The following is a 26237-nucleotide window of genomic DNA, read 5'->3' on the forward strand; positions in this document are numbered from 1 at the left end:
AACTTCTACCACTAGATGTCAGAGTAATTTAAACTTTGCTTTAAATTCAACCTCCAGCGCTGGCGAACGGTGTCAAATCTCAAGAGTTGTTTAAACGGCGTATATTGTCAAGTAAATGTCTTATATGTTGCTTTATTGTTTTTACTTATTAGTTTTTTTTATCATGTATTTTCTGTTACTCTGGAAACAAACTTTAAAATGCAGTACCACGTCACAAGGCGCGTAATACCCTTTCCTCTTTTGACCTACTTTCTTCCTAATATATAAAAGATCCATATAGATTCATAGAGCTATTTAAATGAAACTATGACGAATTTAATTCATAATTCGGCGTATACTTAAAACAGAGTCAACAGTTGAGTTGTATACATCTATAGTGCTTAACAAACGAAGCCGACCACCACCCAATATTAGGTGATTACGCCATAATCATTTTTATGTCTGCAGTGTTTTTTTTTTTACCAGTGCAGCACTTTTACCACTGCATCACCTATTTAAAAAAATATCATAGAGCAGCATTTTTTTACTCGTGGGTTTTACGTTTGACACGAGTACTTTACATTCCTGAGCAGAAAAATTCGGTTAAGTGGTTGAATGACAGGGCTGGCGCCTCAGCACTGACAGGGGGACGTCCCAGCAGTCATAATCAGAGATCGTCTATTAAGAACAATGCTATTGCACGATGAAAACTCGTACTTTAATACTGTACACGGAAATATATGCACAATACAATAGACTATCTCTGGAATTTTTCCACTGGGGTTCCCCTAGTGAATCACTATCTTACTGACTTCCCTGCCATGTTGTGTTGCTTGCCATGGTATGCTCAGTATGTTGAGTGACTGACTGTAAGAATCAAACATATCTTACTAAATACAGATCTATAAATACAGATACATATTTTCGATGTTGCATACAGACCAATAATAAATTCGTTCTCTTAATATGCAATTAATGTAAATGGCTTGTTGGGGAGTATCAAGAGATCTAAGCACGCCTCATCTATGTCCAAATGGAAGGAAATTCGGAAGTATCAAACTCCTCCTCTAGATGTGGTGGTGGCCAAGAGGCTGGCATGAAAGTGACCAGTGGTGGCCACCATGTAACTCCGCCACTGCTCTAAAATATAGTATTGGCGTGGATGAAAATATGGTACCTTGACCTTCAGTGGGGAGAGAAGAGGCAAGAGAAGAGAAACGCTTCTAAATTAAGTGAATTAATTAAAACAGTTTTATGGAAGAAATATTGGAATTTATGTTTTAAATAGGTCAGTGCTTCAGATAGAGATAATAATTACAATAAAAATTTAAAAATAGCGACTGAGTAATAGATGCAGAGTGACAAGTCTTTTTCTCGACGATCTCGTCCATCATCACTGCAGTTTGTACAAGCTCCGCTCCTTTCTAATTCTCCGTCCTCCCATTGGACATTTCGTGTGCCCTGCGTCCAGTTTCATTGGAGATTTCAAGCAGGCGACGAAAGCATATTGGTTAAAAATAGTTGGCTAAAAATAGCCCGGTATATAAAACCGGCGTTCACCAGCATGTGGAGCAGCACACAACTCGCGGGCTGGAGGAGGAGGAAGGGAAGCAAGGGGAGTCTAGAAGAAGCTAGAAGAGAGGGCGAGGCGATTTGTGAACAAAAAAAAAAAAAGAACCTGCGCTAATGTTCTCAGCTTCAATCCCTGCTGAAATGTTCCGCTCTCGGGTTCTGTTGTGCCTCTTTCACGGTGTCTGACCACCGCATTGGGTGGAGTACGCAGTGACGACCTTCCTTCCTTCCGGCCTATGGTTTCACTCTAACAGAGCCTGCTGTCATTTTCCATAAATACACTGAGAAGAGTAAAGGGGAGGCTTTACTGACATCACAATGTACTCTGCAGGTTTTTAGTGTGTTTGACTGAATAGAATACTGTTTGGTTACAAGGGCTCTTTATGAATGATCTTCATTATTCAGCAGTGGCCCAGCGGTGTTTTTCTATGGGAAAGGGTGGGGCACTAAGCACATTTAGATTTGAAACTTGACATTTTCTGTTTTGCTTACTGTTTCAAGAAGAGATTAGGGGTAGAGAGAAAAAGGACCACTGCAGTAAACTGGATGTATGGGCTATATTACTGCAGTGAGCAGAGTTAACCTACGTATAGTAGGTTCCACTGTATAGTTCTCAGCTTCATCTAAATCGGATTAAATCTGCTGTTGCCAGGCGGAGTTCATTGGGCTCAACCATAATTGCCTCACAAGCAAATAATACTATACAGATAAAAAAAATAAGCAAATAAATTGTCCATGCTGTCCTGTGCAAGTGGTGTCTAATAATCTAACACCACACTATGTTGCACACTCCCTGCAGTTTGTGAATATGGATGTGCTACGTGTCCCATCCCACACCGGAGCAAACTGGCTCACCTTTGCATCCCACACAAGCCCTCTCTGCAGCACAGCCATCAGTCAAGAGTATGAGGCGGCTGCTGCTCCTGCTGCTGCCAAGAGGACTTGGTGTAGTAGCATTATGCTCTTTAGGCAGCAATCATCTCACCCAGGATTGCAAAAATCCTCATCTGCGTTGACTCTGAATGAGAAACAGCTCATTTTCCTCTACTTGAAAAATGACTATTTTGGCTTACAGGGAGTTTTGATCTAAAGTTATACAATGTATGAAGCTGAGGGCAAAAAGAAAACAGACTGCTGCAGTTGAGACAGATAATACTGCAGTGTGCAGTATTAGTGACATTCTAAGCTAACATGAGCATGCGTTTATTTAATTTCATTTTTAATTAGGACTCATGACAGCTAAGAAATAACTAGAGTAATTATGTCAGAAATCGTAGGCAGGGATGGTGCTACACCTTGCTCAGTCAAAACAGCATACTGTATTTTGGCATTAGCTGCTTTGCATTCACTCAGTGTATGTATGTACTTGCAGTAGTTAGCTGTACAGTGCTAACATAAGTGTGGAACTGATAAACTGTCAAACATTTTTGACTGGCAAATATTTTCAAACGTATTTACACATGCGTTTGAACCTGATATCCAGTTTACTGCAGCTTCACATGCCTCCCAAGATCTGACAGGCAATCAGATGTGATTTGGACTCAAACAGATTGAATAGTGAGTAGAGAATGTGTTTAAAAGTCCTCTTGCGGTGAAATAACAGGTCAGATTGAAGTAACCCATAAATGTTTTGAAGCCTCCTTTGTTAACAGTTACACCATTGATCCAAAAGAAATACGTTCCCTCCGGTGGGGCTCTTTTCGCATCTTTAGTTAGTATTCAATCAGAGTCCAGGGGGAACGTTAACAATAAACTAGGCACTTCATAAAACTTCTCATCCATCACACTCGCGTGTGCATCGATTGACTTTTAAGAGCTCTGTCCCATCTCTGACTCAGAACGAAAAGCACTGGGTGTTATAGAAAGTAATTTATTACACAAACCAAAGCTAGTTTACAAATACGGTTTCCAGTCCTGTGTGTATAGTTTAGTATGAACAAACCCACAATTCATATTTACAGACATTGCATACAGCTTGGTTTACCTGTTCTGACTTCAGCATCAAAATTTAAGATTTAAACATTCATTAAAATGAGGAATAAAAATGATTTGTACATTACATTTTGGCCCTCTCAATGTCATTTTTTTTGCATTTGAAAACATCTTAATCCAGGACCCAAGCAATAATTAATCTTCTCGTGACTGTCTAAAAACATTTGGTGGGACTGATTGACAGGTCGTTAAGAGTAAGGTCAGGTAAAGCGAGCAAAAGTAGCAGTCCGCTCTTGTTCTGCCTGTTTTTTTCTTCTTTTAAATACTGACAGACAACAATACATTTAAAAATAAAAGAAGGAAATAAAGTGTAATCCAACAATACAGGAGTAGGTTTCTGGAGCAACCTCATCTCAGTAGGCCAGGAAGAGGAACTAGTTTTTTTTTTTTTTATTTGAGGGAAAACTGACAGGCCACCATCAGCATGTTTAATCAAATAAAACTAATAGCAAGCAATTAACCAGGTCTCAATTCTTTTTTTTTTTCTTCTAGACAGTGATGAAGAACATTGTTTCCCCCAAAAGGCTGTCATGCAGTTTTATGGATCGGCAGGTACCAGCACTTAAACGATAAGGCAGATTCAATTGTAAAATGTGCTCATGGCGGATCCAGGCATTCTCTGAAACTTATTTTACAAAGACAACCTACAAAACAGCCGCACTTGTGCCGTAACAGAAGGACTAGCGTATGAAAAATACTTTACGGTAGCGATTGCTTTCAACACAAGTGTGTTCGGGGCCGTTCCAGCTCGGTGTTATAACATTTGAAGGCAGGATCCGAGATTCAACAGGCTATGTAGGCTTCCGATTACTGTCTTCAAGTCTACATTTCTGCCCCCAAAATAAAATGAAATCAAATTGCGTCACTCCTAGATCAAGAGATTAGTGGTGGCGCGCATCTAAAACACAATACTTAGTATCCACGTTCTTTGTCCCGGTCTACAGCTAGAAGATCAGCACCAGCAGTCAGTTGTGTGGAGGAGGAATGGGGAGCAGACGAGAAGAGTTTGACGGGCTTATAAATCCTTCCACTGGGCCCCCTTTTAATTGGTTTGTCATTTTTAGAACCCATGATATTATTGTTGGTGGGGGTGTGCGTGTTAATGTCATAATTGCCGAATCATAATCACCATCTTACAAGTACTTTAAATAATAGCAAGAGGGGGCAACGGTTTGTCAATTGCAACAGTGGGATAATAGAAATGTGAGGTGAGGGCTGAGTAGTCCTGTAAGCACAGGATTAGCCTCACATAGACATCATGCCTTGAGGCTGTAAAACCATCGTATCTGAAGTGGAGGGGGTCAGCTAGAGGTGCACACAGGAACAAAATGTTTCCAGACACCAGTATTCAGGTTGTCTTGTGGTAGGCACACCTAAATTTGAGCCAAAGTGAGAATTTTAACTGTACACGTAGCCTCATCAGAGGGCAGATTGCCTTGCCTGCACAATCGGGGTTAACTATCCCACTGGCAGCCATTATTTACGTGTACTTGCTGTGCCCTGACCCGTCAAGTCATTCAAAGAGGAAACTAAGGTTGCCATCCAAACATAACACAGTCAGCGGAACATCCCCACCACAAATGATCACGCATGGCTAGATTTTGAGCAGGGGCAGGATCTCTTAATGACCTTCGGTGTTGGGCGGGGTGAGGACAAGCGGTCTTTGGATGGTGTCAAGTTCCCACCAAATTAGAAGGCCAAAGGTTTACAAAGGTCGTCGTTATTTGCCCACATCCAATCCCTCTCCTTCGTAGCTTCCCAAACAAAAGTCTCTGGGTAAATTCAGTCCGACAAACAGCCATTTTATAGCGGGAGCCATTAACTGCAGTCTTTTGCTGACCTCCCTCCTGTACGCCGTCTACTAATTCTTCTATCCCTCCCTGGCCACAGGTACAACAGGCCGGGTGCAAACAGTCCCACAATAACTGCCACGTTACAGCAGTACACATTTACTGCTCTTGTTTCTGCGGCGAGCCTGCAGCGCCGCCCTTGTGGCCATCTCAAACACCTCCCGCACGCCATCCTTGGTCTTTGCAGAGCATTCCATGTAGCCGAATGCCGCGATCCGACCAGCCATGTCCCTGCCTTCCTCAGACTTCACTGGCTCCTGTTGGACAAAAAAGACAATTAATACCATGTCTTACCACCAATACTGCTTCAACACAACAAAGTTTTAAATAACATTAACATACCATTAGCAGCATGCAACTGGAAGCAAAAAATAACAGATGCACAAGGATGGCCCCTAAACATTGTACTTCTGATGCACCTCATGCATCACCTTACCTTGCTAACTTACTGGGAAGCTAGCTAGCTAGCTTGAGAAGCTAGTGTAGGAATCTTTGTTCAGTAATCCTTCTTATCAAATAGCACAAACAGATGGACTCAATCAAATGCAAAGATCCCATTTAAAATTCTTTGTTCATAGCCAACTAGTCAATATCAAGTTAACAGAAATTGGAACAACCAGAAAAAGGACAAAACAGAAAGAGCGCTAAAGACCGCTTGAACAAAGCACATGGCAACATTTCTGCTCAGTCATCTAATGGACTAGTGGCTGTTGACCTGACTATGTATGTTAAATGAGATCAAGCACCTGCTTCATTTTAGCCAGCTCCCGGCGTGTGTGCTCATCATTGCGCAGGTCTTTCTTGTTTCCAACCAGGATGATGGGAACGTTGGGGCAGAAGTGTTTTACCTCAGGTGTCCACTTCTCTGGAATGTTTTCTGTGCGCAAAAGAAAATGAAATCATTTGTTGGTTAGGCGAGGCAGTGCGTTTGACAAGACACATTTCATGAATGTTTGAAACCAGGTTTTCCAGATATCAGATAAGCCAGACAAAGGGAAAGAAATTGCATTCATATTTGTTCTGGGTGAAACCAAGCAACCAGTGAAACATTCATTTCAGGCTGTTTGCATGCACTGTGCTGTTCAAATCAAAATACAACATTGTACTTGTAAACAAAGGTAATCATGTCTCTAAGAGCGCAGAATAGCACTCTTACCTTGTTTTTATGACTAACATACCAGGTAATGGACATTTTCTACTCGTTTAATCACATTTATGCATGACGTTTAAATTATCCAGCACTTTCATCACATGATTTCATATGAACCCATTTCCATATTCATAATCCTAATAGCAGAAAGTGCATTGCGTGTAATTTTGCAGCATGGCTGCTTGCCGCTGCTTGTGCTGCAGCGACTTGCTCTGGCAGTTAATCAACGAACGGCTTTAACGATTATTTGGAAATCAAATGAATTAAGTAACCCCGGAAAGTACCTATGTTGCTCATCAAAATGGCTGGAGAGGAGAGAAGCAGTACAAAATTGATTGATGCGCATGACTGTGTTTACGCTCACCCAAGCTGTCAGGGCTGTCTATGGAAAAGCACATGAGAATGACGTCAGTGTCTGGATAAGAGAGCGGTCTGAGCCTGTCATAGTCCTCTTGACCGGCCGTGTCCCACAGCGCCAATTCCACCTGAAACACACATACAAATGGTTATTTTGATTTGATTTTCCAGGCATAGAAGACTTGGTGTGTGTTTGACTGCACGACAATACAATTACACAATCAGAAGAATTGCATTGATTGACTGCAGTATGTTTAAACTCTACATGGTAGTGCAATCGCACAAAGCCAAGTAAACATGGTGCAGCACAACATCCATTTTTTAAAAAAAACAAAAAACAAAAGGTGTATTTTATAGTTTTAACATGATTTCACATTACATTAGTAGTTAACCGCTTGTTATTCTTATGTGAAATAACATGGCAATTGTTTGACAAGATAACTGAATGTGCAATAGTGGCACACCATCAGTGAGTGTTATTTCGTACCTGCTTGCTATCCACTTCTATGTCGGCCACATAGTTCTCAAACACAGTGGGGACATACACCTCGGGGAACTGGTCCTTGCTAAAGACAATCAGAAGGCAGGTCTTCCCACAAGCTCCATCGCCAACTATCACCAGCTTCTTACGGATGGCTGCCATCCCTGAAGAGGGAAGGAAGGGTGGGGGTTAGCAAAATAAATTGATATGCTGCTATTTTTACAGCACATCCAACCATCAAATGTAAAGCAATTACCTCGCGGCGTGTACTGTGATATACTGGCAGCAAAGCGCCGCAAAGGAAGAAACACACCAGTTATTGGGAAACAAGCAAGTACACAAATGGGAAAATGAGGACCTCCGGAGCAATTGTGCTGTTTTCCACTGAACTCGACTCAATCGGCATCATTATGTAAGGCCAATGAAAGAAAATATTTTCCCAAACACCAACAAAATTACCAACACTAGAACGCTCCAGTTACAACAATGGAAAACTGCTCACGCAGTTGCACAACGCTACACTATAAACTACATACATACAACAAATTTGGTTTAAGAATATTGCCTCTCTGACAGCGGCAATCAAAACATGGCATCAGTACCTTACAAAACGGCAGAATATGTAATGCAACGTTATCATAAAGCCAAAGTGGTCTTAATGTTGTTGCTGGTTGGCGTTATTGGTTAGACATTCTTTTCTAATCTTGGAATTATCCTTAAACTAATTCACGATTAGACAGTGAAATGTCTGACAAAAGGCCGCAAGCGTCACGGTAGATGAGTAACCTAAGTAGGACAGTCTTGTCAAAAATATTAGAGCGTTCCCTCGATGACTTGAACAAGAAGAAAGGGCTCCTGAAATGGGGCAGCGGCAGCCTGGAGGCATGTGTTGACCAATGTTTGACCAAGTCTTGATAACAATGTCCCCACCCCTTCAACAAATGCCACCTTGGTGCTGTAAGGCGGGCCATCACAGACACTGACGGCTGCTTCAGCACTGACTAATAAAAAATAAAAAGCCGACAAATATTGATCCAAAGCACACCACAAAGCATACTGAGGGTGGATATCAATGCGGGTAACCACTTTATTAATGAGTGGCTTTCCGTTAAAGTAGAACAAGAACCGGAAGAGGAAAACACCAGCAGGAAGATAAAAAAAAAGAAAAGAAAAAAAAAAGGTGAGACACGCAAAAAAAACGACAACAGGAAAATCCCTATTACCATAACATGGAAGATTGTTGTGTCTGAACTCAAAAGTCATTTCCTTTTACTGCACGGTCTTCAAGCTTTTAGTAGAACTTAAATCTAAACCGAGCACAAAGGCCTCAATGACACGCACACACAAAATCAGGTCAAATTACACATGGCTGACAAAGACGCGTCAAATTCTAATGCAAAATGAATAAGGTTTCCGAACATTTAACGAACAACCAGGTTGTTGTCCCCCCCCCCCAAAAAAAAAGGACGTGTGTGTTCGTCCCAGGGAATGCAGTTGAGATGAACAATCACTGTCTCAAGGCAACCTGCTCTCAAAATTAAAATGATGGCTAATGAGACCACGGGTGCGTGTTTTGCTGCTCATCTGCAACCCTTCTCCTACATCCATGACCTGGAAATTGTGCTCATGGCGTCAATTATCAAGGGGACCTATTCTCTGCGCAGTGAGCATTGGGGACACCCCAAAGCACTTAGATGGAATATTTATCGCTTAAGTCTCAGAGCTCCTTGCCACTGATGTATACAAATGGGCGAATGGGAATAGGTCTAGCTTACAGGGCAAATGTTTGGTTCATGTTAAGCAAAGAAGATTTTGCTTCACGCGGCATGTTTTCCACCAACTACAATTCATTCAGAGGTATGTCTTCAAATAATGTAAAGTTACAAATGACATTTTGGGGCACAGATCAAAAGCTGAAACCACATAGAAAGAAGACAATAAAATGATAATAAACAGTCAGTGCCGACAAATGGTTGGTTTTGTTTTCTTTTCAGTATGGTCATGAAAGGGTGTGCAATAAACAGCCTAAAAAAGACAAGACTCAAAATACGTGGTTTTGCATCGCAGTTTGCGAGTTAAAATTTGCAATTTGCTTATCAGCAAAACACACCGTATAGCAAAACGAGAATCCACCGCTGAGACGGTCCGAAAAAGCTTCATTGGACTGGAACACGCATGTCACTCGCATCACCTGCCGCAGGTAGTCCAAGGACGAAGTATCAACTAGCTCGCAACGACCTTTGTCTCGTGCAGCGTTGTAACGCATCATGCAGTCTTAAGGCAGGAATCATCACCTCCATGGCGACAAATAAGCTACACTTCTTACAGGTTTTACATTTTTCATCAAAAATGCAATGCATCATGGCATTATCAATTATCAGTATTTGGCATTGCTGAGTACTCAAATATACTGTAAGTAGGTCTAGAAGAATTTGGTCTGGGGAAAAAAAGCGGGATCGTTACATCCCTTGTTTTAATGGCCCAAACCACCGGAGCATAGAGAGGGGATTGTGCCTTTCCAACGAGAGCTTCCCAGTAAAACCAGTGTTTTTAAAGCAGCCTGCCACTGGGTGGGTCACCAGAAAGATGGCGTCATCACAGAGGCAACAGATGGCTAGTGTGTCCGCAGTGGAAGAACGTGTAGGTGGCCTCATTTCAAATTCAACACCCGGCGGAAAGAAAAAAAGATAAATCACAAAAAAACATGTTTGACGTATGACTGAATGATAAAGATTTTAAGAAAATCCAATATGTAAGGGTTGCATTTAAAATTGTACGTTGCTCTAAGGCGTTTTAAAATAAGTGGAGTTCGGTGTACAATCATTTATCGCACCGAACAAAAACATAAGAACGAAGAGGAATTAATACCTTATTGTGGTCTGTCTTTGATTCTGAACCGGTTTAATGAAAAGTCAACGAGCCAGCCGCCTGCTCTGCCGAGGCAAGTCGAGAAGACAGCCTCTTTGTTTGACTACAGCCGTTTCGACAATCTAGGCCAAATGTCAACGTTTCGATTTTCTTAAAAATAAATGGATGACCGTATTTATGAGGCTGCTCTTGTGAGATTGTCGGTGTTGTTTACACCACTGATGATCCTACATTCAAATGAGAGCGTCTTTCAGCTTGAGCTCAACTGTCTGGAAAGTGCGGAAGCGGCATTTAGCAATGGAGGTCGTCAGGGAGGGAAAAAAAGCTTACGAAGCTAGCGTCGGCGAACCTGGTCAGCGTTATTAGACCAGCGCAACTTTAACTACACTTTTGCCTGCTTCGAGGCAGAAGGATAAACATCCCTACTTGAGTGAATGTACAGAAAGTAAAGTTTTACCTGCAGTGCGTGCGGACTGACAAGTACAGACAGTAGTGCTCGAAGGAGAAGAGTCGCGCCACCAGTGCAGCCCGTCAGCGTACTACTTTCATACAATGCAATGCTTCACGGGAGCGCGCGAGGAAGGTTGGTGAGAGGGGGAGGGGCGTCGAGCGCGTGCTCGAGAGCCACACCTGCGCGAGCACGTTAACGTTGATCGTGATGAAGCGCGCACACGTTCAATAACGCTGCCACGGAAGCAACAATATATTCAATGATATCAATGAATGATATCATGTAATTCATCAACTGGCACACGTGCTTAATTGAAACAATTATCATTTGGTGTTTACAATGTATATTACTGCAGTCCCCCCGTCAGGATGAAAAGCGCTCACCGAGCGTTATCTGTCAGTAGTCTGGGCAAACTGCCCCACCCAGTGGACAGTTTGGGACATTACTTGGAAAAAAACCCCATAGTTGCCGTGTACAGAATTCTGACTTTAAAGTGGAATACTCACCTATGAACCAAAATCATACAACGTATAAAATCATAAGGTATACAGAACTTGCTTTTGCACATTTTTATTTTATTTTTTATAACGAGTGCTACTGAAAGTTGGTCTTTAATGGTCAGCAGTAAAACAATTGGGCTATTTTGTCTAATAATTAAAAATCAAACAGAAAATAACGGTTTGGCTTTGAAAATCCTTCATCCCACTCAAGCATGATTTGAAATCAGGGGTGCAGAACCATTCAGTTCAAGGCAATGTCTGTTTTCATAGTCATCTGAGCATTTTATAAAATTAATGAAAACATATGATGCAGTCATCAAACACATTGTTCATAACCTAACTTTGTACAAGTTTCATTTCCGCTTTTGAGAGTTGCACACAAGGCCAGGAAAAATGCTCTCTGGAGTTATCAGTTCATTACCATACTATTTCATCACATGCTCAAAATCCCTTATAGTATCCCTTATACAAATTTCTATCGGTCCAAACCCAACATTATTTTTTCAGCTTTTGACCAAGTTTGATTTGAAATCAGTTGGACTTTGATCAACGATGACCAACTGACCCATTAAAAAACTGCATTTTCCCAACATAAAAGAAACCAACCCGTAGTCTGTCGAACCAACATCATATCGTAATACAACCAAGACATGCCACAATTTCTTCCTCTGTGTTTGTATCCTAAACATGTTCCTTTTTGTCTAATTGACTTGCCTGCCATAATCTGACCATGATTTTGATCATGCACTTGATCTATGGAACCATGTGTCTTAATCTGTAAAATAAAGCAATTCTATGAATGCATCAAGCCCCCAAAAAAGCACAAACTATGCTGACTACCACTCAGTGCAGGTGTCCTCTCTCGGTTTGTCCTCTGTAAAAGTTAGCACAAACAAAAAGAACCAAATCCATAAAATTTGACTGTATAACAAAACAAAAGTATTGACAGTATGCAAACCCGCTCAACTCTTAAACAGTAAATCAAGTAGGACACAGGATTAGACATTGAGTCGACCTAAAACATCAGACAGATCAGATGTTAACGCAAGACATCCAATATGCGTGTATGGAAAGTTGTTACTGTCAAGTTGTGACCAAAACAGGAGGAAAAAAGACAAGTCATAAAACTGGTCCAAAATAGTCACAGCTGGCACTTTGCTTTCAAATCCCAAAGATATTTTTTGCCCATTGCCAATCTGCTAGAACCTCCCTCCCGTCTCGTGCTGCTTGTGCTGCCGAAACCTTTTGTGGGTTGCCAAACCAAAACCTTGACAGCAAAGTAACCTGTACAGAGTCTGTCTTTTTGGGAGCCTGTCATGAATGAGCACTCCCTTGGCAAACATCTGTGGTCTGCTGTGAAAAAAGCAAAGGAATTGTACATCCAAGTTGCCATTTATTTAAAAAGCAAAAACAAAACAAAAAGAAACCTCACAGAGCGGTGCACATTGCTCAGCTCAGTTGGGATTAATTCAGCACACGAGAATGGCTGCTTAACTTGCGCCTGTATGCAAGGAGGAAGTGTAGGCCTGCCTGCCTGACCACACGGAGCAAATCCAGTACGTGTCAAGTGACAAGACACGCTAAATCCACGTTTGGAGTTGACGGTGAAATTAACAGCGTATAAACAGGTCCACCGCCTTCTATCGTTGAAGTTAGGCCTGCCAGTGACATGCCCATCGTGTCTATTACGATCTAGAAGGTGCGTCCTCGAAACTGATGATGCTCGACTCTGGCTTGGCTTGTGCAGCACCGCTCTGCGACATCGAGGAAGTGGAAGAGAGGGTCATGCCGACAGCGCCCCCCGCTGCTGGCCGGGGCACTGAGGATGGAGGGTCACGAGGGAGGAGGGGCTGCGTATCGGTCCGGATCTCGTCCACATCATCTTCCTCGTCGTCCATGCTAGGCCAAGCTGACTGGTCCTCCACACGCTTTAGACGCTCGTTCAGAGCCTTGAGAGCCAGTTGTCTGTGCAGAGGAGGACAAGATTGTGACTTATTTGCCCATACCACAAAGACGAAGAGCAAATCCCCTACCTTGTCATCACTTTTTTGTTTTCGTGTTTCTGTTCAGACATTATCACGTGAGGGAGAGGAGACGCAAGAAAAATGCTGGTCACGTGACAATAACGGTAACTAAATCGGTAATTCCTAAATGTGGTTTACAAAATAAAAACGATGCTATTTTCGTCAACCAAAACCAGAATGTTACAAAATGTCAAGGTAATTCTCAAAGATTTTGCTCAATTCCAATCACAGTAGTGTTAAGCTGGATCAGAAGAAAAAGCACGCGCTTGGGAGGACATAATAGTCAATAGGGGGGAATAGAGAGGTGGGGAGGGGTGGTGGCGTACCCGTAAATCCATATCCGCCGGGCCTCAGTTTTTAATGAAATAATAATTTGTTGCATGAAAACATGGTATGATTCATTTAATCTCCTGACTCACCTCCTCCTCTCAGCATCCTGCGGGTCTGTCCCCGGCAGGCTGATGGTGATGGACGACGGCGCGCCCACGTCGTACCTCTTCACCATCTTCCTGCACACCTTCACCTTCACTAGGGTGGCGTGAACCAATCCCGCCAGTAGGCCCACTGCCGGCTGCAGCGCCTCAGGGAAGAAACTCGCAAAGGCAAAGTGATCCGACATGTCGCCGCGGCCTCTGCTGTGCCTCTGGTAGAAGCGTAGGTATACCCAGCCAGACAGGGCGCCATAACTGTATGAGGCCAGGGGGGCGGAGCTCTCCAGCAGGCCTGAGAGGCGCAGCAAGGCCAGGAGGAAGAGACTCAAAGCTGGGGCTGCTTTGAGCCTTACCTGGCAATTAGAGAAGAGAGGGTTTTAATTCTAGATGGGAAAATAAATTGTTTGTCAAAAGTCAAGCCCTATTCTCACGAAAGACATGCTTCTTCCAGCTGGCATCAGCGCATACCAAATAATCTTAGCCTCACCTGTGGAACTCGGAGTACTGTCGTGTCCCCCATGGTCTGCTTCAGTGCCACCAGGACACCTCCCAGGAAGCCAGCCACTCCATGGACGCGGACAGCAAACAGGAAGTCCAGGTCGAAGGTGGCCACATAGGTGAGGAAGTAGGAGAGGCCTGCTAGAAGGCCTGCAGATACATTTACCACTGCAAAGAAGATCAGCAGTTCCAGGGCACCCCACAAAGGCTCCAGCAGGCGCCCACAGGACATCACAGTCCCAACATTGGCCACCACCCCCCACACGTGCTGCTCGATGATTCCGTGGGTGACCAGAGTCCACACCCAGAAGTTAGGAGGGAACAGATAACCGGGGGTAACCCCCAGTGCATATGATGTGTCCACAGCCCAGGAGAGCAGGTAGAGGAGAATCACCAGAGCACTGATGGCTTTCACAACCACACTAGTGCTTGCTAGCGCAGCCAGAAAGTGCTGCCTTGCCACAGGCAGATAACGATTCATGGTGAGAAGGATCCCTTCAGAGCACAAACAGCTCACAGACCAAGTGGCGTCGTTTTGAGGTTAACAGCAAGCCAGAGAATTGACACTTGAATCCACAAGCCTCATTTCTCTGGAAGCTACCTTAGTAGTCGAGTAGGCAGGAGAAGATTTCATTACGTTGAACTGAAAATCTACGCTTAAACTACACTTCAAATCTTGGACGAGAGGGAAATAAGACGCGCGGTGCAAAGGGCTGTTAACGTTTTAGCTAGGAGATCTTGTGATTTGCTTTTACATTTGCTTACAATCCTTCGAGGGGGATCTACGGAGTATGCAGCAAGAACAAATTGTTTCAATGTTAGGAGACAAAGTGCTCCAAAGTCCCAAATTCTTGAGATATCTTGCCAGTTAGCTTGTCAACACGGGCAAGCTAATGTTAGCTGGCTGGCTAACCGAAGAAGCTGTGAGCTGGTGGTGTGTGCCCGCCATGGAGAAGCACAAAACACGTCTGGATTATCTTTTGATAGAAGACAAACCTCTCGCAATGTAAGATGGACCAGCAATCCCGTCCACAGATCACCCAGTCTCGACATCTACCAGACAAATTGGAGCATTCCCTTGTAGCCAGCAACAGGCCTTCATCAAAACACAACCCCGGATACGTTTGACAGTTCACGTCATTGATCAATATTTCCTCGTTAACGGCCAATATCTTTTTTCCCAGACTCTCATTTTCAATTAAATCTACTTTGCTCCTTGGAATGCTAGTGGAAGTATACAAGCATAAAGTACGACTCCGGTCATAAACCCGACTCAGCTTCAAAACCACTGCCTGCCACCGTCATCTGCACTCGGCGAAAAGGCGTCAAGTCACGTAACTTTTTTAAAACACGAGCATGCTGGGAAACTGAGTTCATTGGGAAACTGAGTTCATTTATACAAAAGTGCCCAAGAAATTTCCCGTTTGAAATGGATTTCCAATTTGAATTCATTATTCCTGCGGAGGGCAATTCTGACTATCAGCGCCTTAAATTATATACACTATAGCAAAGGTGTCAAACTCAAGGCCTGGGGGCCAGATACGGTCCGCCACATCATTTTATGTGGTCCGCGAAGACAAATTGTGCATCAAATTCGTGTGTCATCACTAGAATTGCAAATTGTCTTCACTTTTGATATCTTTTTTTTCTTAAATATTTGACCAGTTTTTACTCGTCTGATTTGAAAACGAGTTATTTGTCAGTTTGTTTTGTAGCTTTTACTGTATAAAATATGGGGTGCTCATACATTTATTTGGGTTGACAGTCATAATGGCCCTCCGAAAGAAGCTATGACTACAATGCAGCCCGCGTTTGACACCCCTGCACTATAGGCTACACATCAACCTGACAAATAACTAGTTTTGAGATCAGAGACTAGTAAAAACTGTTCAAATATTTTAAAAAGATGATCGGTAATAATTTATGGCAATATCTCTATTTTTAAAAGTGAGGACAATTTGTAATTTTAGTCTTGACACATGAAGTCGGTGCACAATTTGTTTTCGTGGGCCACATAAAATGATGTGACAGGCCTTGAGTTTGACATCTCTGATCTAGCAAATCGTGAAATGTGACAAAATATTCTCGCTGTTTGTTGAATGACTGTTGTAAAAAAAAAAAAAGACACGTGCTTTGGTGGCATTTAACTAAATTGATGTATGCTTATACCTATAGTGTATTAACTTTTATGTTACAAATACATGCATTCCATCAACCCATTTAATTTAAAGTACTGTACGTATCATTAAATACTGTCGATACTGAACTGCTTGAATATCTGGATCATGTGCCTAGAAGTGTAATTTCTTTCAGGGAGTACAATATAACTTTAATCTAGCTCTTTTCAAAACAGAGTGAATGCGTAAAGGTTAAAGGTGTGAGAAACATGTGTCATTATAGAAAATGAGAAAGTACCATTTGAAACACACTTTTATTGTCAAACTTCTGAAAACAAACAAACGAACAAATAACTTGTCTACTCAGAGCACTGTAATTTAAGATCACACACTCAGTCCATGGATTCTCTACACATCAGAGTTTGACCATATTTAGTCCTGCAAGACAGCAGTTTCAAGCTTGTCACTGCGAATGGAATTCAGACAGACTCCTTTGATTCGTTTAAATAAATATGCAAATTCAAGTTGAAAACTTTGGAAAATAAAAGTCAGTTGGTAAAGCGAATGTCAAGCTGACATCCATACCTTTTGCCATCAACCATTTCTGATACAAAAAACAAATAGAAATCACTTCCAACAATAATTAAAGATGATCTCTGAACAATCTATAATTTGTGCTTATCCATTTGTGAAGCAAATGTCTTATATTTTAATATCCAATTTTGAGCAGGCATTCACTACATAACTTTCATGGGGGAATCTGTGGTCGGACAGATAAAAGGGTTTCAGATTCAATGATGATGAACAAAAGACAACCCAATGACCAGTTACCCAAATCTGCATCATTTAAGAGATCATTTGTGGATGGATGATAATCGCTCCAGATTTCTTGCGCACTCACCTGGCTATGACTGATTGGTTGGTCCACAGAAGCAAAAACTGTATTTTAAATATGCTCTGGAACAGAACATTTTTTTTTTTTTTTTTTTTTAAACCAGATGTTGTTGTTTTTCATTTTTAGTATCAACAAAAGTTCTATGACCATACAAATTTAAAAAAATACAAAAGATATAAAAAAAAATACAAATGAATAAATATTCATTGTAATAAATAAATCACCTTGGAAAATTCAAACATTGTCCAAATAAAAATGAAGCAGGTAAACTCGCCATTTCAGATTGAAGCACAAATATAATTTTCTTTGCCAATTCTCTACTTACTCATGTGAAGTTTTGTTTTTTTATTGTATGACGCTAGGACATTGTCACATATGCAATGGTGTCAAAGGACATGTGTACACTGGTGTCAATGTGATCAGCATATTAACTGCAGCTCTAAGAGGGGGCTTGATCACAAAATGAAAAAAGTTTTTTTTCTTTGCCCTGTCTACACATAAAGGTGTTTTGGAGTCTAGTGTTGTGTTAACCCTAAGGTCAAACTGCCTGATGGGCCTGTTCAGTATTTATATAGCATGTTTCCACAAATGGCAGCCACGGATGTTTATTTACTTAACTGCAGAGGAGGGGAGGTCTTTGTATGTACAAAATTGTTTTTGGAATAATTTTACATAATGTTATCAGTACTGCTATATATTCAACCTGTGACAAAATTGCAGTTGTCTCAACTGTTTTGGTGAGCAACATAAATACAGTGCAGTTGACTCTGTGTTTGAATGAAAGAAAAAAAAAAAATCACATCTATGAACATGAAGTTCATACAAGACGGATGGCCATTATTTGAGGAAACATGGTATTGTTTTTATTTTTGGTCATTTAAGACACAATCCTTTATGACCGAGGTCACAGATGTGCTGTTTTTGGCAAAGCTCTCACCCAGAATGGTTTCAAGACATTAAGTCATAATAAATGTGACGCACTCAACACTGAAAAGCCATCAGAGCAAAAGGTGGAATATCAACAACCAAATCTCTTTCTTTCTGACACATTTGCAATCACAACACACAGAAAGCCGTATGCAACGAAATTTCGTTTTGTACACACCAGTGTTGACAAAATGACAATAAAGTTCTGTCTAAGACAACGACACAAAAACCTAAACTCAGGTGTGGGTCACCTTGATTCCTGTTGGCATGTACAAATACGGTATATAGGCTTGAGTGTTTTGCATCATTTGTCACTAGGCTACAGTAAGACTGTGGGTGAGATTTCAACAACTCTCTTTGCATCTTCTCTCTCACAGTTCACATTCAGAAAGATAAAAGGCATTTTCCATTGGTGGTTGTTTCTCCGCTACTAAGAGAGCACAGTTTTTCCTCATTTCCCCCTGGCTGTTTTTAGGCAAAGGTAAAATACACAAAGAATGCAGAAAAACTGATATTCCCATGTCACATGCCTCAGTATGGGTCTTTATCATAAAGGCCGAGTTCAAAGGCATTTGATTAAGAATACATTCTGTGAAGACTTTTAAGGTTTTATCATTTGTACCTCATCATCTGTCTTTCCAAGAACAAAAAGATTCAATTCTGCTCACCTGGCAGAGAAGTTCAAAATGCTTCTAAAAGTTCTGCTTTCTTTCAAATTTGTTGAAGAAATCTTCTTTTGCAAGATTGGATGTGGCAATTAGGGATGGGCAAAATTTTAACAAGATGAGAGTATGAATTCTTCCTTCCATCCAGCAACTTGAGCAAAAATAATGCTGCTAGTGAAGAGTAGAGCCACAGCAGAGGACTGTGTAAATGTGATGTCAAGCTTTAGACACCAAAAACCGAGCTGAAGCTGAACCAATAGCGCCTTTGCTGGTTGCAGTCAAGTAGTTCACTCTCAACAGGCTCAAGACATGATTAAGCATTGATCGTTGCCACAATCAATCCAATTCTTAACTATATTGTTTGCCCACCCCTGCAAATTGATGCACACACACAATAACCCTTACTACCATTTAACATATCAAATCATTTTCCCTCAGGCAAATCTGCCATTTTGTTTTCTCTGGACGACGAGCAACAAAAGGCCATTTCAGTCACTGCAGGCATTTTGTCCAGTGATTATTAGAGGTCAAAGGTAGAGGCCTCAAGGTTTATGATTTCTCCAATTGTCTTCTGCCCTGTAAAATGTTTTTTTTATATCTTCAGGTGGTAACTTCAGAGATTCAGCATCAAGACATGACTGTGCAGTTTGCACAAAAGGGACACGCTGACGTTCCTGCATTGTCCGTTGTCCCTCACAGGATCTTTTTAAAGGTTGCCCCAAATAGGATGTAGCTCCCATTACAAACACATCATTGTTTTCATTGACTGTTTACTTCAACGACTTCCTCATCGTCATCCGAGCTGTCGGGGCTACCGACGTTCCTGCCGTTTACAGTTACTCTGGGCCTCTGGTCCTCAGAGTGTGCCGACGGGGAAAAGGATGAAGGGGAAGATGAAGAGGAAGAGCTGGAGCCGGTTGGTGGGTATTGTGAGAGAAAGCTTTCTCCAGCTGGGCCAGGGGTGGCCGCTGGACCTGGAAGCCCGCCGGAGAGCATTGACCCCCGATACAAGCTGGCCAGGGATTGACTATAAGAGAGGGCGAAGCTTGATGGCAGCATCCCCGCCATGCCTGCCAGGCTGGGGCTCAACGTGAACGGCGGCATGGTTCCTGGAGCCAAAGTGGAAGCGTTTGATGCAGAGAAGGTTTGCGATGAGAAAGATGAGACATCAGCGGTGGTAGTAGAAGTGGACCGCGCTGAGGTGGAGGACGAAGTGGGGACTGCGCTTAAACCGAACAGCTCCGGCATGAAACATGGGTCGCCGAGTGCAGCCGTATGGGAAGAGTGGAAGAAAGGTGAGCCTGCCCCCATGTAGAGCGGGTGTCCCCATGAGCCACCCAGCACGGCGGGATTGAAGCCCTGAACGAGGCCGTAGCCGCCTGTGTAGGGGAAACCCTGTGAGGCTAAAGAGGCTGTGGAGATTTCGTCAGCAGCAGGCTGCTTTCTAGCCCGCTCTTCCGGCAGTGGAGTAGAGGCTTTGCGCTTGGAGCCTATTCTCAAGTCTTGTGCAGCTGTGGCATTCATACTGTGCTGGATGACATTAGGCCTGCTGGCTTCAGGGTGGGACACATTTCCACTGTCGCTGTTGCTTTGGGCCGGTTTAGCTGAAGGCAGTTTGTCCACATTGCTCTCGTCCTCCCTTTCTGGCTGACTCCCCTTACCTGCAGTGTAACGCTGCAACTCATTGATTATCTCTGGGCTGTCGGGGGAAAGGTGGCAGGGCGAACTGTTGTCGGTTACTGGCTGCTCTTGGTCAGGTGAGGGACAACCGCTACTACCAGTGGTTGGCTGCTCCTCTGCAGATCCTTGTGGCTCTAAAGAGAAAAAACACAATTATGAAAACAAACATTTATGACCCTGTTCATTTGAGAATGGCTAAAAGCCCTTAATAGCTAAAAAGGACAATTCAGAACGTTCCACCCTGATCCAGTCAGGACCTTTTGTGCAATTTCTATCAGTTTAGCATTACAGTTTTGACCCTACAGCCAGAAAGATTTATTTTGATATTAATTTAACAATTAAGACTCCTTGGGAATTGTCAGACTAATGTGCGGTCATTTTTTTGACACGTGTCCAGGAAGTATAGACAAACAAACACTGCCTCTTTACAGAGTTATAATTTACTCTATGTTAAAAGTTAAGTTAAAGCTAAAGTCCCAATGATCGTCACACACACATCTGGGTGTGGTGAAATTTGTCCTCTGCATTTAACCCATCCCCGTGTGATTTTAATCCATCCCCTGGGGGAGAGGGGAGCAGTGAGCAGCAGCGGTGCCGCGCTCGGGAATCAGTTGGTGATCTAACCCCCCAATTCCAACCCTTAATGCTGAGTGCCAAGCAGGGAGGCAATGGGTCCCATTTTTATAGTCTTTGGTATGACCCGGCCGGGGTTTGAACCCACAACCTTCCAGTCTCAGGGCGGACACTCTACCACTAGGCCACTGAGCTGTAGAAAAGTACTTTATGTTCAGCAGCATTGCGTTATAACCTAAGTCTTCCAACCTTTGTGTGGTGTTGCAGTATTCTCCTCTGAGATCTTAGGCTTGTTAGCTGCTCTGATAGCAAAGATTCGGCCATCTGATGTCCTGATGTAGGTCCCTGAAAATAAAGAAAATAGTTGACCTTGAAGTTGAAGAGTTTCCTCATGTGACAGGAAATTGACCAAATCTAAAATTCAAGTACCAAAACTGAAATGATGAGTGTTACCTTTGGTGCCTCTAATGACATGGATGCTCTCTCCGGCTGTGATTCTGGCCTTGACATCTGTTGAGCTGTTGGTGCCTGGAATCACCATGTCTAAAAGAAAAACAATATACAATATTTGCGGCTATTTGCTTTTTCGTGGAGGGAAAAATAGTGCGATCACTTTGCGAAGTTTTAATGGTAGTTTTCATATAAGCTCATAAACCGACTAACCAAAAAAAACAACAACGAATAAGCAGCAACCTACCTGTAGTGGTGATAAGCTTCTGCACAAAAACTCCAGCTTTTTGTAAGCAGCTAACAGGAAAACCTCCAAAGCTAGACGGTGATGAGTCTTTGGAAGTTAGAGCTGAACCTGCAGACACCTGGCAAGGAACAGCGGGAACTGGAGCAGATTGGACTGGTCGGACGTTGCCCCCCAGTTTCTTCTCAGTGTGAGGTGGGCGCCTGAGAATAGTTTTGAAGATTTAACACTGACTGCCTTTCAAGGACTTCTTCACATTTAAAATATAGATAATTTATTTTTTGATAAATTAAATGATTTTTTGTTGTACCGTAATTTTCGGACTATAAGTCACACCGGAGTATAAGTCGCACCAGCCATAAAATGCCCAAAAAAGTGAAAAAAACCCATATATATGTATATAAATCGCTCCTGAGTATAAGTCGCCCCCCCACCCAAACTATGAAAAAAAACCGCGACTTATAGTCCGAAAATTACGGTAGTTTTACATGAAAAACATCACATTAGACCATTTTTCCCTTTCGAAGGGACCTGGTAAACGCATCAAATGTGCAAAAAGGAAACGTTTTTTGACTCGAGATTTTGAATCAGCTGCAAATATTTAGAATTACATACCAGTTTCGCTGGCTAAAGGCGGGGATGTTGGTGAGGCTCTGGTCACTGGCTGGGTAGTAGTGAGCGTAGGAAGGGCGAGTGTATGGCACAGATGCCCTCTTTTCTTCATCGTAGCCTTTTTTGGCAGCCTTCTTCTCAGCAGAGCTCAGCTTCAGCTCTCTGCGGTCCATGAGAAGAGACTCATGGGGGAATGGTTGCTGAAATGAATTCAAGAAACGGAGGTGAGCTATGTAATCTGTTATTGTTTGTAAATTGACACTAGTCTCAGCTAGTTCGCATTTTAAGAAGGTGACGGGTTATGTTCTTCTTTGTTCTTCTACCTTGGTAATGAGGTGTGGAAAGAGGCACAACGCCTTCCCGAGGACGCAATCCATGTTGTCCCAAGGTTGCAGCTGTACTTGGCAGAGCTCTGGGTCCTCTTCGACAAAGTGTAGGAGAGATTCCACCTCCCTCCTGGTGAAGGTCAGCATAGGGTTCAGATCATCCACCACCCGGTCTGATTGATGGAGAAGGAGGGTTAAAATAATGCAAAGAAACAAAAACAAACACATCTGCACAACATTAGGCTATTTTTTCCCCAACTGTATACACAGGAGCGCACTCACCAGACATGCCCTGCTTGGAAATCTGGCGATCATAGATTTTCTTCTCAAGCGTGAAATCACACACGAGCCTGTAGACGTGACACTGCTTCTTCTGACCGTAGCGGTAGACACGGCAAACAGCCTGGGCATCATGGCACGGGTTCCAGGAGGCGTCAAAAACCACCACACGGTTTGCTCCGATCAAGTTCACGCCCAGACAACCTGCCCTGAGACCCCACATAGGTGCACAGTCCAGTTATTCATCACATTGAAAAACAGCATCTATGCATGTACACATGTTCCGTGTGTCTGTGTGTTACCTGGTTGACAACAGGAAGACCCAAGCTGATGTGTTGTTGGGATCGTTGAACTGGTTAATTAATCTTTCTCGCTCTGAAGTGGTTGTACTGCCATCCAGTCCTTTAACACATTACACAGCCAGAACAGAGATTTAAAAACAATAGTGTAATATACAGGATTCATTAATGTTAAAAATAATTTATTATTGACCCGCTTGTCAACAGCTTGTACAAAAACTGAACAAAACTGTACACCGTACTTTGGAGAAAGATGGTACTTTGGAAAAATGCGGGTTTTTTTTAGCAAATTTGGGCAAGGTGATCGAAATTAGGATTTATCGGCTTTGGCAGAAGTTGGTGCTCCATACTTCTGATAATTGGTTGGAAGGGATTTTCTCCCCCTTACCCCACCTATATTAGACATTATATGTGGCAATTAAAAAGTGAGAAATGTTTTTCAAAATGACTAAAAGTGACTATTTATTTTAAGAGGTTCAATTTAAAAATCATGAAACGCCAAACTATAAATTACGTTGTCTGCCGTAAAGAACCAGCAGGTGGCAGTGCTCATTACAAGTACAGTACATGGGGGAGGACATCGGCAATGCATTCAAATTAATGTGCATCATTTGAGTATATTAGCCATAAATCATCACCAAAAAAACTAAAATGTGTAAAACATCACTGTGTTTTATCCAAAATAAACTGTCCACTCTTCAAGTAAATCTCAGCTCAACGTCACAGACACAGAGCATGTACTGTAGTGTGAAAAGACCACTCACTGTAATAGTTGACATTTCGGACCCAGTTCTGACTGGCTGTGTCCTTGGCGGAGGTGTTGGGAGAACGCGGTACAGGCCTCTTAGCCAGGAAATCCTCAATCACAGTTAGAGTTGACAAACTCTGACTGCAGGACACAGAAATAAAAGACCGGGTCATAAGATGGGGAACATGGAAAAGCTAGGAAAAGAATGAACCATTTAAATTGTCCTTTTCACTGATGTACTTTTCAGCCTTTTACCTGAAAACAAGAAGTTTATCTCCCTTTGTGACACTCTCCTCAATCAGGTGGAAGAGCAGTACCATTTTTGCAGAGTTCTCCAGGATGCCGGGCTTGTAATCACACATTATGTCCTTCGCCTAGGGAAGCATATAGGAGTAATCACATCTTATTATGTGCCGTTAGCAGAACAACTATGACTTGCTTTAAATAATGTTGATGTTAGACTGATGACGGCTTGTGCAAACAGAGTCCAGAACACACACGGTAAAGTGGAACCTCTCTCCTCTACTCATTGGAATTTGAGTAATAAGTATATCACACAAGATTTCAGCTCTTCACTTGTCGATGACCAAGAGCAACGTAGTTAGTTACTTAATTGGAAGTCAGGGACTCACTCAAAGGACTGCAGTGGTGTCCCATTACTTTTGTTCAGCATGACCAGCATGTATGTGAAACAGCTGTCTTTCCAAATGACTGTTTCATCATTTTTAATATTTTAAGATTGGTTCATGTTTTACGCGCTCCCTGTAAAATGCTTAATGAGATTTCTCTGAAATATAAAGTGCAGTACATTATAAATTAAATGTATTATTGATAGCACGATTTGATTAGGTAATTATTTCACTTGGGTTTGCATAATTAACGAATATATTAATTTGTCATCAGGAACACAACTTCATTGAGAATGATGTGACAAGCTGAAGTGTTCAACTTTTTTTTTCTTGGGCACTGCAAACAAATGGGTCATTTATTTTTACCTCCACCAAGACTTTGAGGTTTTTGGCACTCACAAACGGGGATCATGCAAAAATGACCTCATTTTCTAAATCTGTTTAAAATGACAAAGGAAACGCTGACTGCCCAAGAATTATACTTAACTCTAAAAAAAATACAAGATGTGATTCAAGGAAAATAAAAAAAATAAATAAAAAAAATAATTGTGATGCCTACTAAGGAATTTTGGCACATACCCATTCGTATGTGATGACCTGATTGGCCTTCTCCTGCAAATGGTTGAGACTCACTCCCCCATTTGGGTTAGGGGTTTCCAGGGGCTTTGGCTTCTGATCGGCGGCAGTGGGACAACATGTTGGTGCAGCTGAGGTGATGTCGTCAAGGTCCAAGTCCTGGTCATTGGCCAGGTTTTCCTTCTGTAAGGCTTCATAGAGCACATCTGGATGGTTCCAAATCTTAAAAGGGGCAAAGAACAACCAATGTAAAACGACTTCCTTTGACATGTGGATTATTTAGATTCCATGTCCCCCCTCTAATTCGAATGTGAACTTATTTTTCCAGTAGTTCCTGTGGTCCAAACACAACAGATATTCTCCAAAAGTTCCGAGCTCATGCACATTTGGCACGTTCTTTGTCTCACCTTGCAGCAGACGCTAAAGGCTTTGAGCGGGTTGAGGCTGAGCCAGCCAGAGTTCCCCGCCTCTCTGAAGCGGTTCATGAACTCTGTGTAGAGCGCCCTTTGCAGGGGAGACAGGCGCACTAGGATCACGTGCTCCTCCTTAGAGGGCAGCTGGTCCTTAAGAACATCGTGGCCTCGTCTATAGCACAGAATCACAATGTGTTCATTTAAAATATGGAAAAAAAATGTCAGTTTTAAATTAAATACATTGACCATTGCAGATTCCTTTTATGGAAAGTTTTTAAGGCTCCTATAAGTTACTAAATATCTCACCAAAGGATATATTTGTCCGTGTCTAACTTCCTGTCTGTTCTTTTTATTTTAAGAAACTAGATTCACTTTGATGTCAGTACACTAATAATCTCGGTTAAAAAAAAAATAGCGATGCTACTCTGTTGGAACCAGCCACAGTGAATCCCACTAAAGTATTTATAGTGGGATTCTATTATATGCTAATTTTCACTATTCGAGTCCCAATCCATTGTGAGTAGTGGGAGCCCACTGTATATTTTTCGGTGCAACATTTGGAAAACTTCTGTTTGAATGAATGGGATAATTCATTTTTAATTATTATCAATCATATAGGAATTCTATGGGAGGTCCAGGCAAGTGAATGGA

General features: G+C 42.2%; 3 protein-coding genes across 6 annotated transcripts in view; all 3 read right to left on the bottom strand.

Moving 5' to 3' along the window:
* Nucleotides 1–3405: 3405 nt before the first annotated feature.
* rhoab (ras homolog gene family, member Ab) lies at nucleotides 3406–10824 on the bottom strand. Its single transcript, XM_037242642.1, has 5 exons — nucleotides 10707–10824; nucleotides 7388–7544; nucleotides 6908–7028; nucleotides 6140–6270; nucleotides 3406–5650 (listed from the first exon to the last, which is right to left on the bottom strand). The coding sequence occupies exons 2-5, from the start codon at nucleotides 7541–7543 to the stop codon at nucleotides 5477–5479; spliced, it is 582 nt and encodes a 193-aa protein (XP_037098537.1). The 5' UTR covers nucleotide 7544; nucleotides 10707–10824; the 3' UTR covers nucleotides 3406–5476.
* A 430-nt stretch (nucleotides 10825–11254) lies between these two features.
* Nucleotides 11255–15486, bottom strand: tmem115 (transmembrane protein 115). The gene is made up of 3 exons (XM_037242630.1): nucleotides 14143–15486; nucleotides 13644–14008; nucleotides 11255–13165 (listed from the first exon to the last, which is right to left on the bottom strand). The coding sequence occupies exons 1-3, from the start codon at nucleotides 14632–14634 to the stop codon at nucleotides 12886–12888; spliced, it is 1137 nt and encodes a 378-aa protein (XP_037098525.1). The 5' UTR covers nucleotides 14635–15486; the 3' UTR covers nucleotides 11255–12885.
* A 3120-nt stretch (nucleotides 15487–18606) lies between these two features.
* LOC119116882 (helicase ARIP4-like) overlaps nucleotides 18607–26237 on the bottom strand; it is a 38631-nt gene continuing 31000 nt past the window's right edge. For all 4 annotated transcript variants that reach the window (XM_037242590.1, XM_037242600.1, XM_037242617.1 and 1 more), the window contains 12 exons: nucleotides 25581–25758; nucleotides 25177–25395; nucleotides 24224–24342; nucleotides 23985–24109; nucleotides 23224–23323; nucleotides 22925–23130; nucleotides 22640–22815; nucleotides 22320–22516; nucleotides 21708–21907; nucleotides 21464–21553; nucleotides 21260–21355; nucleotides 18607–20571 (listed from right to left, as the gene is read on the bottom strand). In XM_037242590.1, coding sequence (XP_037098485.1) covers nucleotides 19517–20571; nucleotides 21260–21355; nucleotides 21464–21553; nucleotides 21708–21907; nucleotides 22320–22516; nucleotides 22640–22815; nucleotides 22925–23130; nucleotides 23224–23323; nucleotides 23985–24109; nucleotides 24224–24342; nucleotides 25177–25395; nucleotides 25581–25758 — 2761 coding nt within the window. In that variant the 3' untranslated portion in view covers nucleotides 18607–19516. The remainder of the gene's footprint in view (nucleotides 20572–21259; nucleotides 21356–21463; nucleotides 21554–21707; nucleotides 21908–22319; nucleotides 22517–22639; nucleotides 22816–22924; nucleotides 23131–23223; nucleotides 23324–23984; nucleotides 24110–24223; nucleotides 24343–25176; nucleotides 25396–25580; nucleotides 25759–26237) is intronic.

The sequence above is a fragment of the Syngnathus acus genome, chromosome 2 (assembly GCF_901709675.1).
Source record: "Syngnathus acus chromosome 2, fSynAcu1.2, whole genome shotgun sequence".
In the NCBI taxonomy this organism is placed as follows: Eukaryota; Metazoa; Chordata; class Actinopteri; order Syngnathiformes; family Syngnathidae; genus Syngnathus; species Syngnathus acus.

Excerpts from the sequence above, each read along its gene's own strand:
- rhoab (XM_037242642.1), bottom strand. The coding sequence starts at position 7,543 with ATGGCAGCCATCCGTAAGAAGCTGGTGATAGTTGGCGATGGAGCTTGT. Across the intron at positions 7,029-7,387 it reads TAGAAGTGGATAGCAAGCAG|GTGGAATTGGCGCTGTGGGA; the intron begins GTACGAAATAAC and ends TGTGTGTTTCAG. Across the intron at positions 6,271-6,907 it reads AGACAGCCCTGACAGCTTGG|AAAACATTCCAGAGAAGTGG; the intron begins GTGAGCGTAAAC and ends TTTTGCGCACAG.
- tmem115 (XM_037242630.1), bottom strand. The coding sequence starts at position 14,634 with ATGAATCGTTATCTGCCTGTGGCAAGGCAGCACTTTCTGGCTGCGCTA. Across the intron at positions 14,009-14,142 it reads CAGTACTCCGAGTTCCACAG|GTAAGGCTCAAAGCAGCCCC; the intron begins GTGAGGCTAAGA and ends TCTAATTGCCAG. Across the intron at positions 13,166-13,643 it reads CAGGATGCTGAGAGGAGGAG|ACAACTGGCTCTCAAGGCTC; the intron begins GTGAGTCAGGAG and ends TCCTCTGCACAG.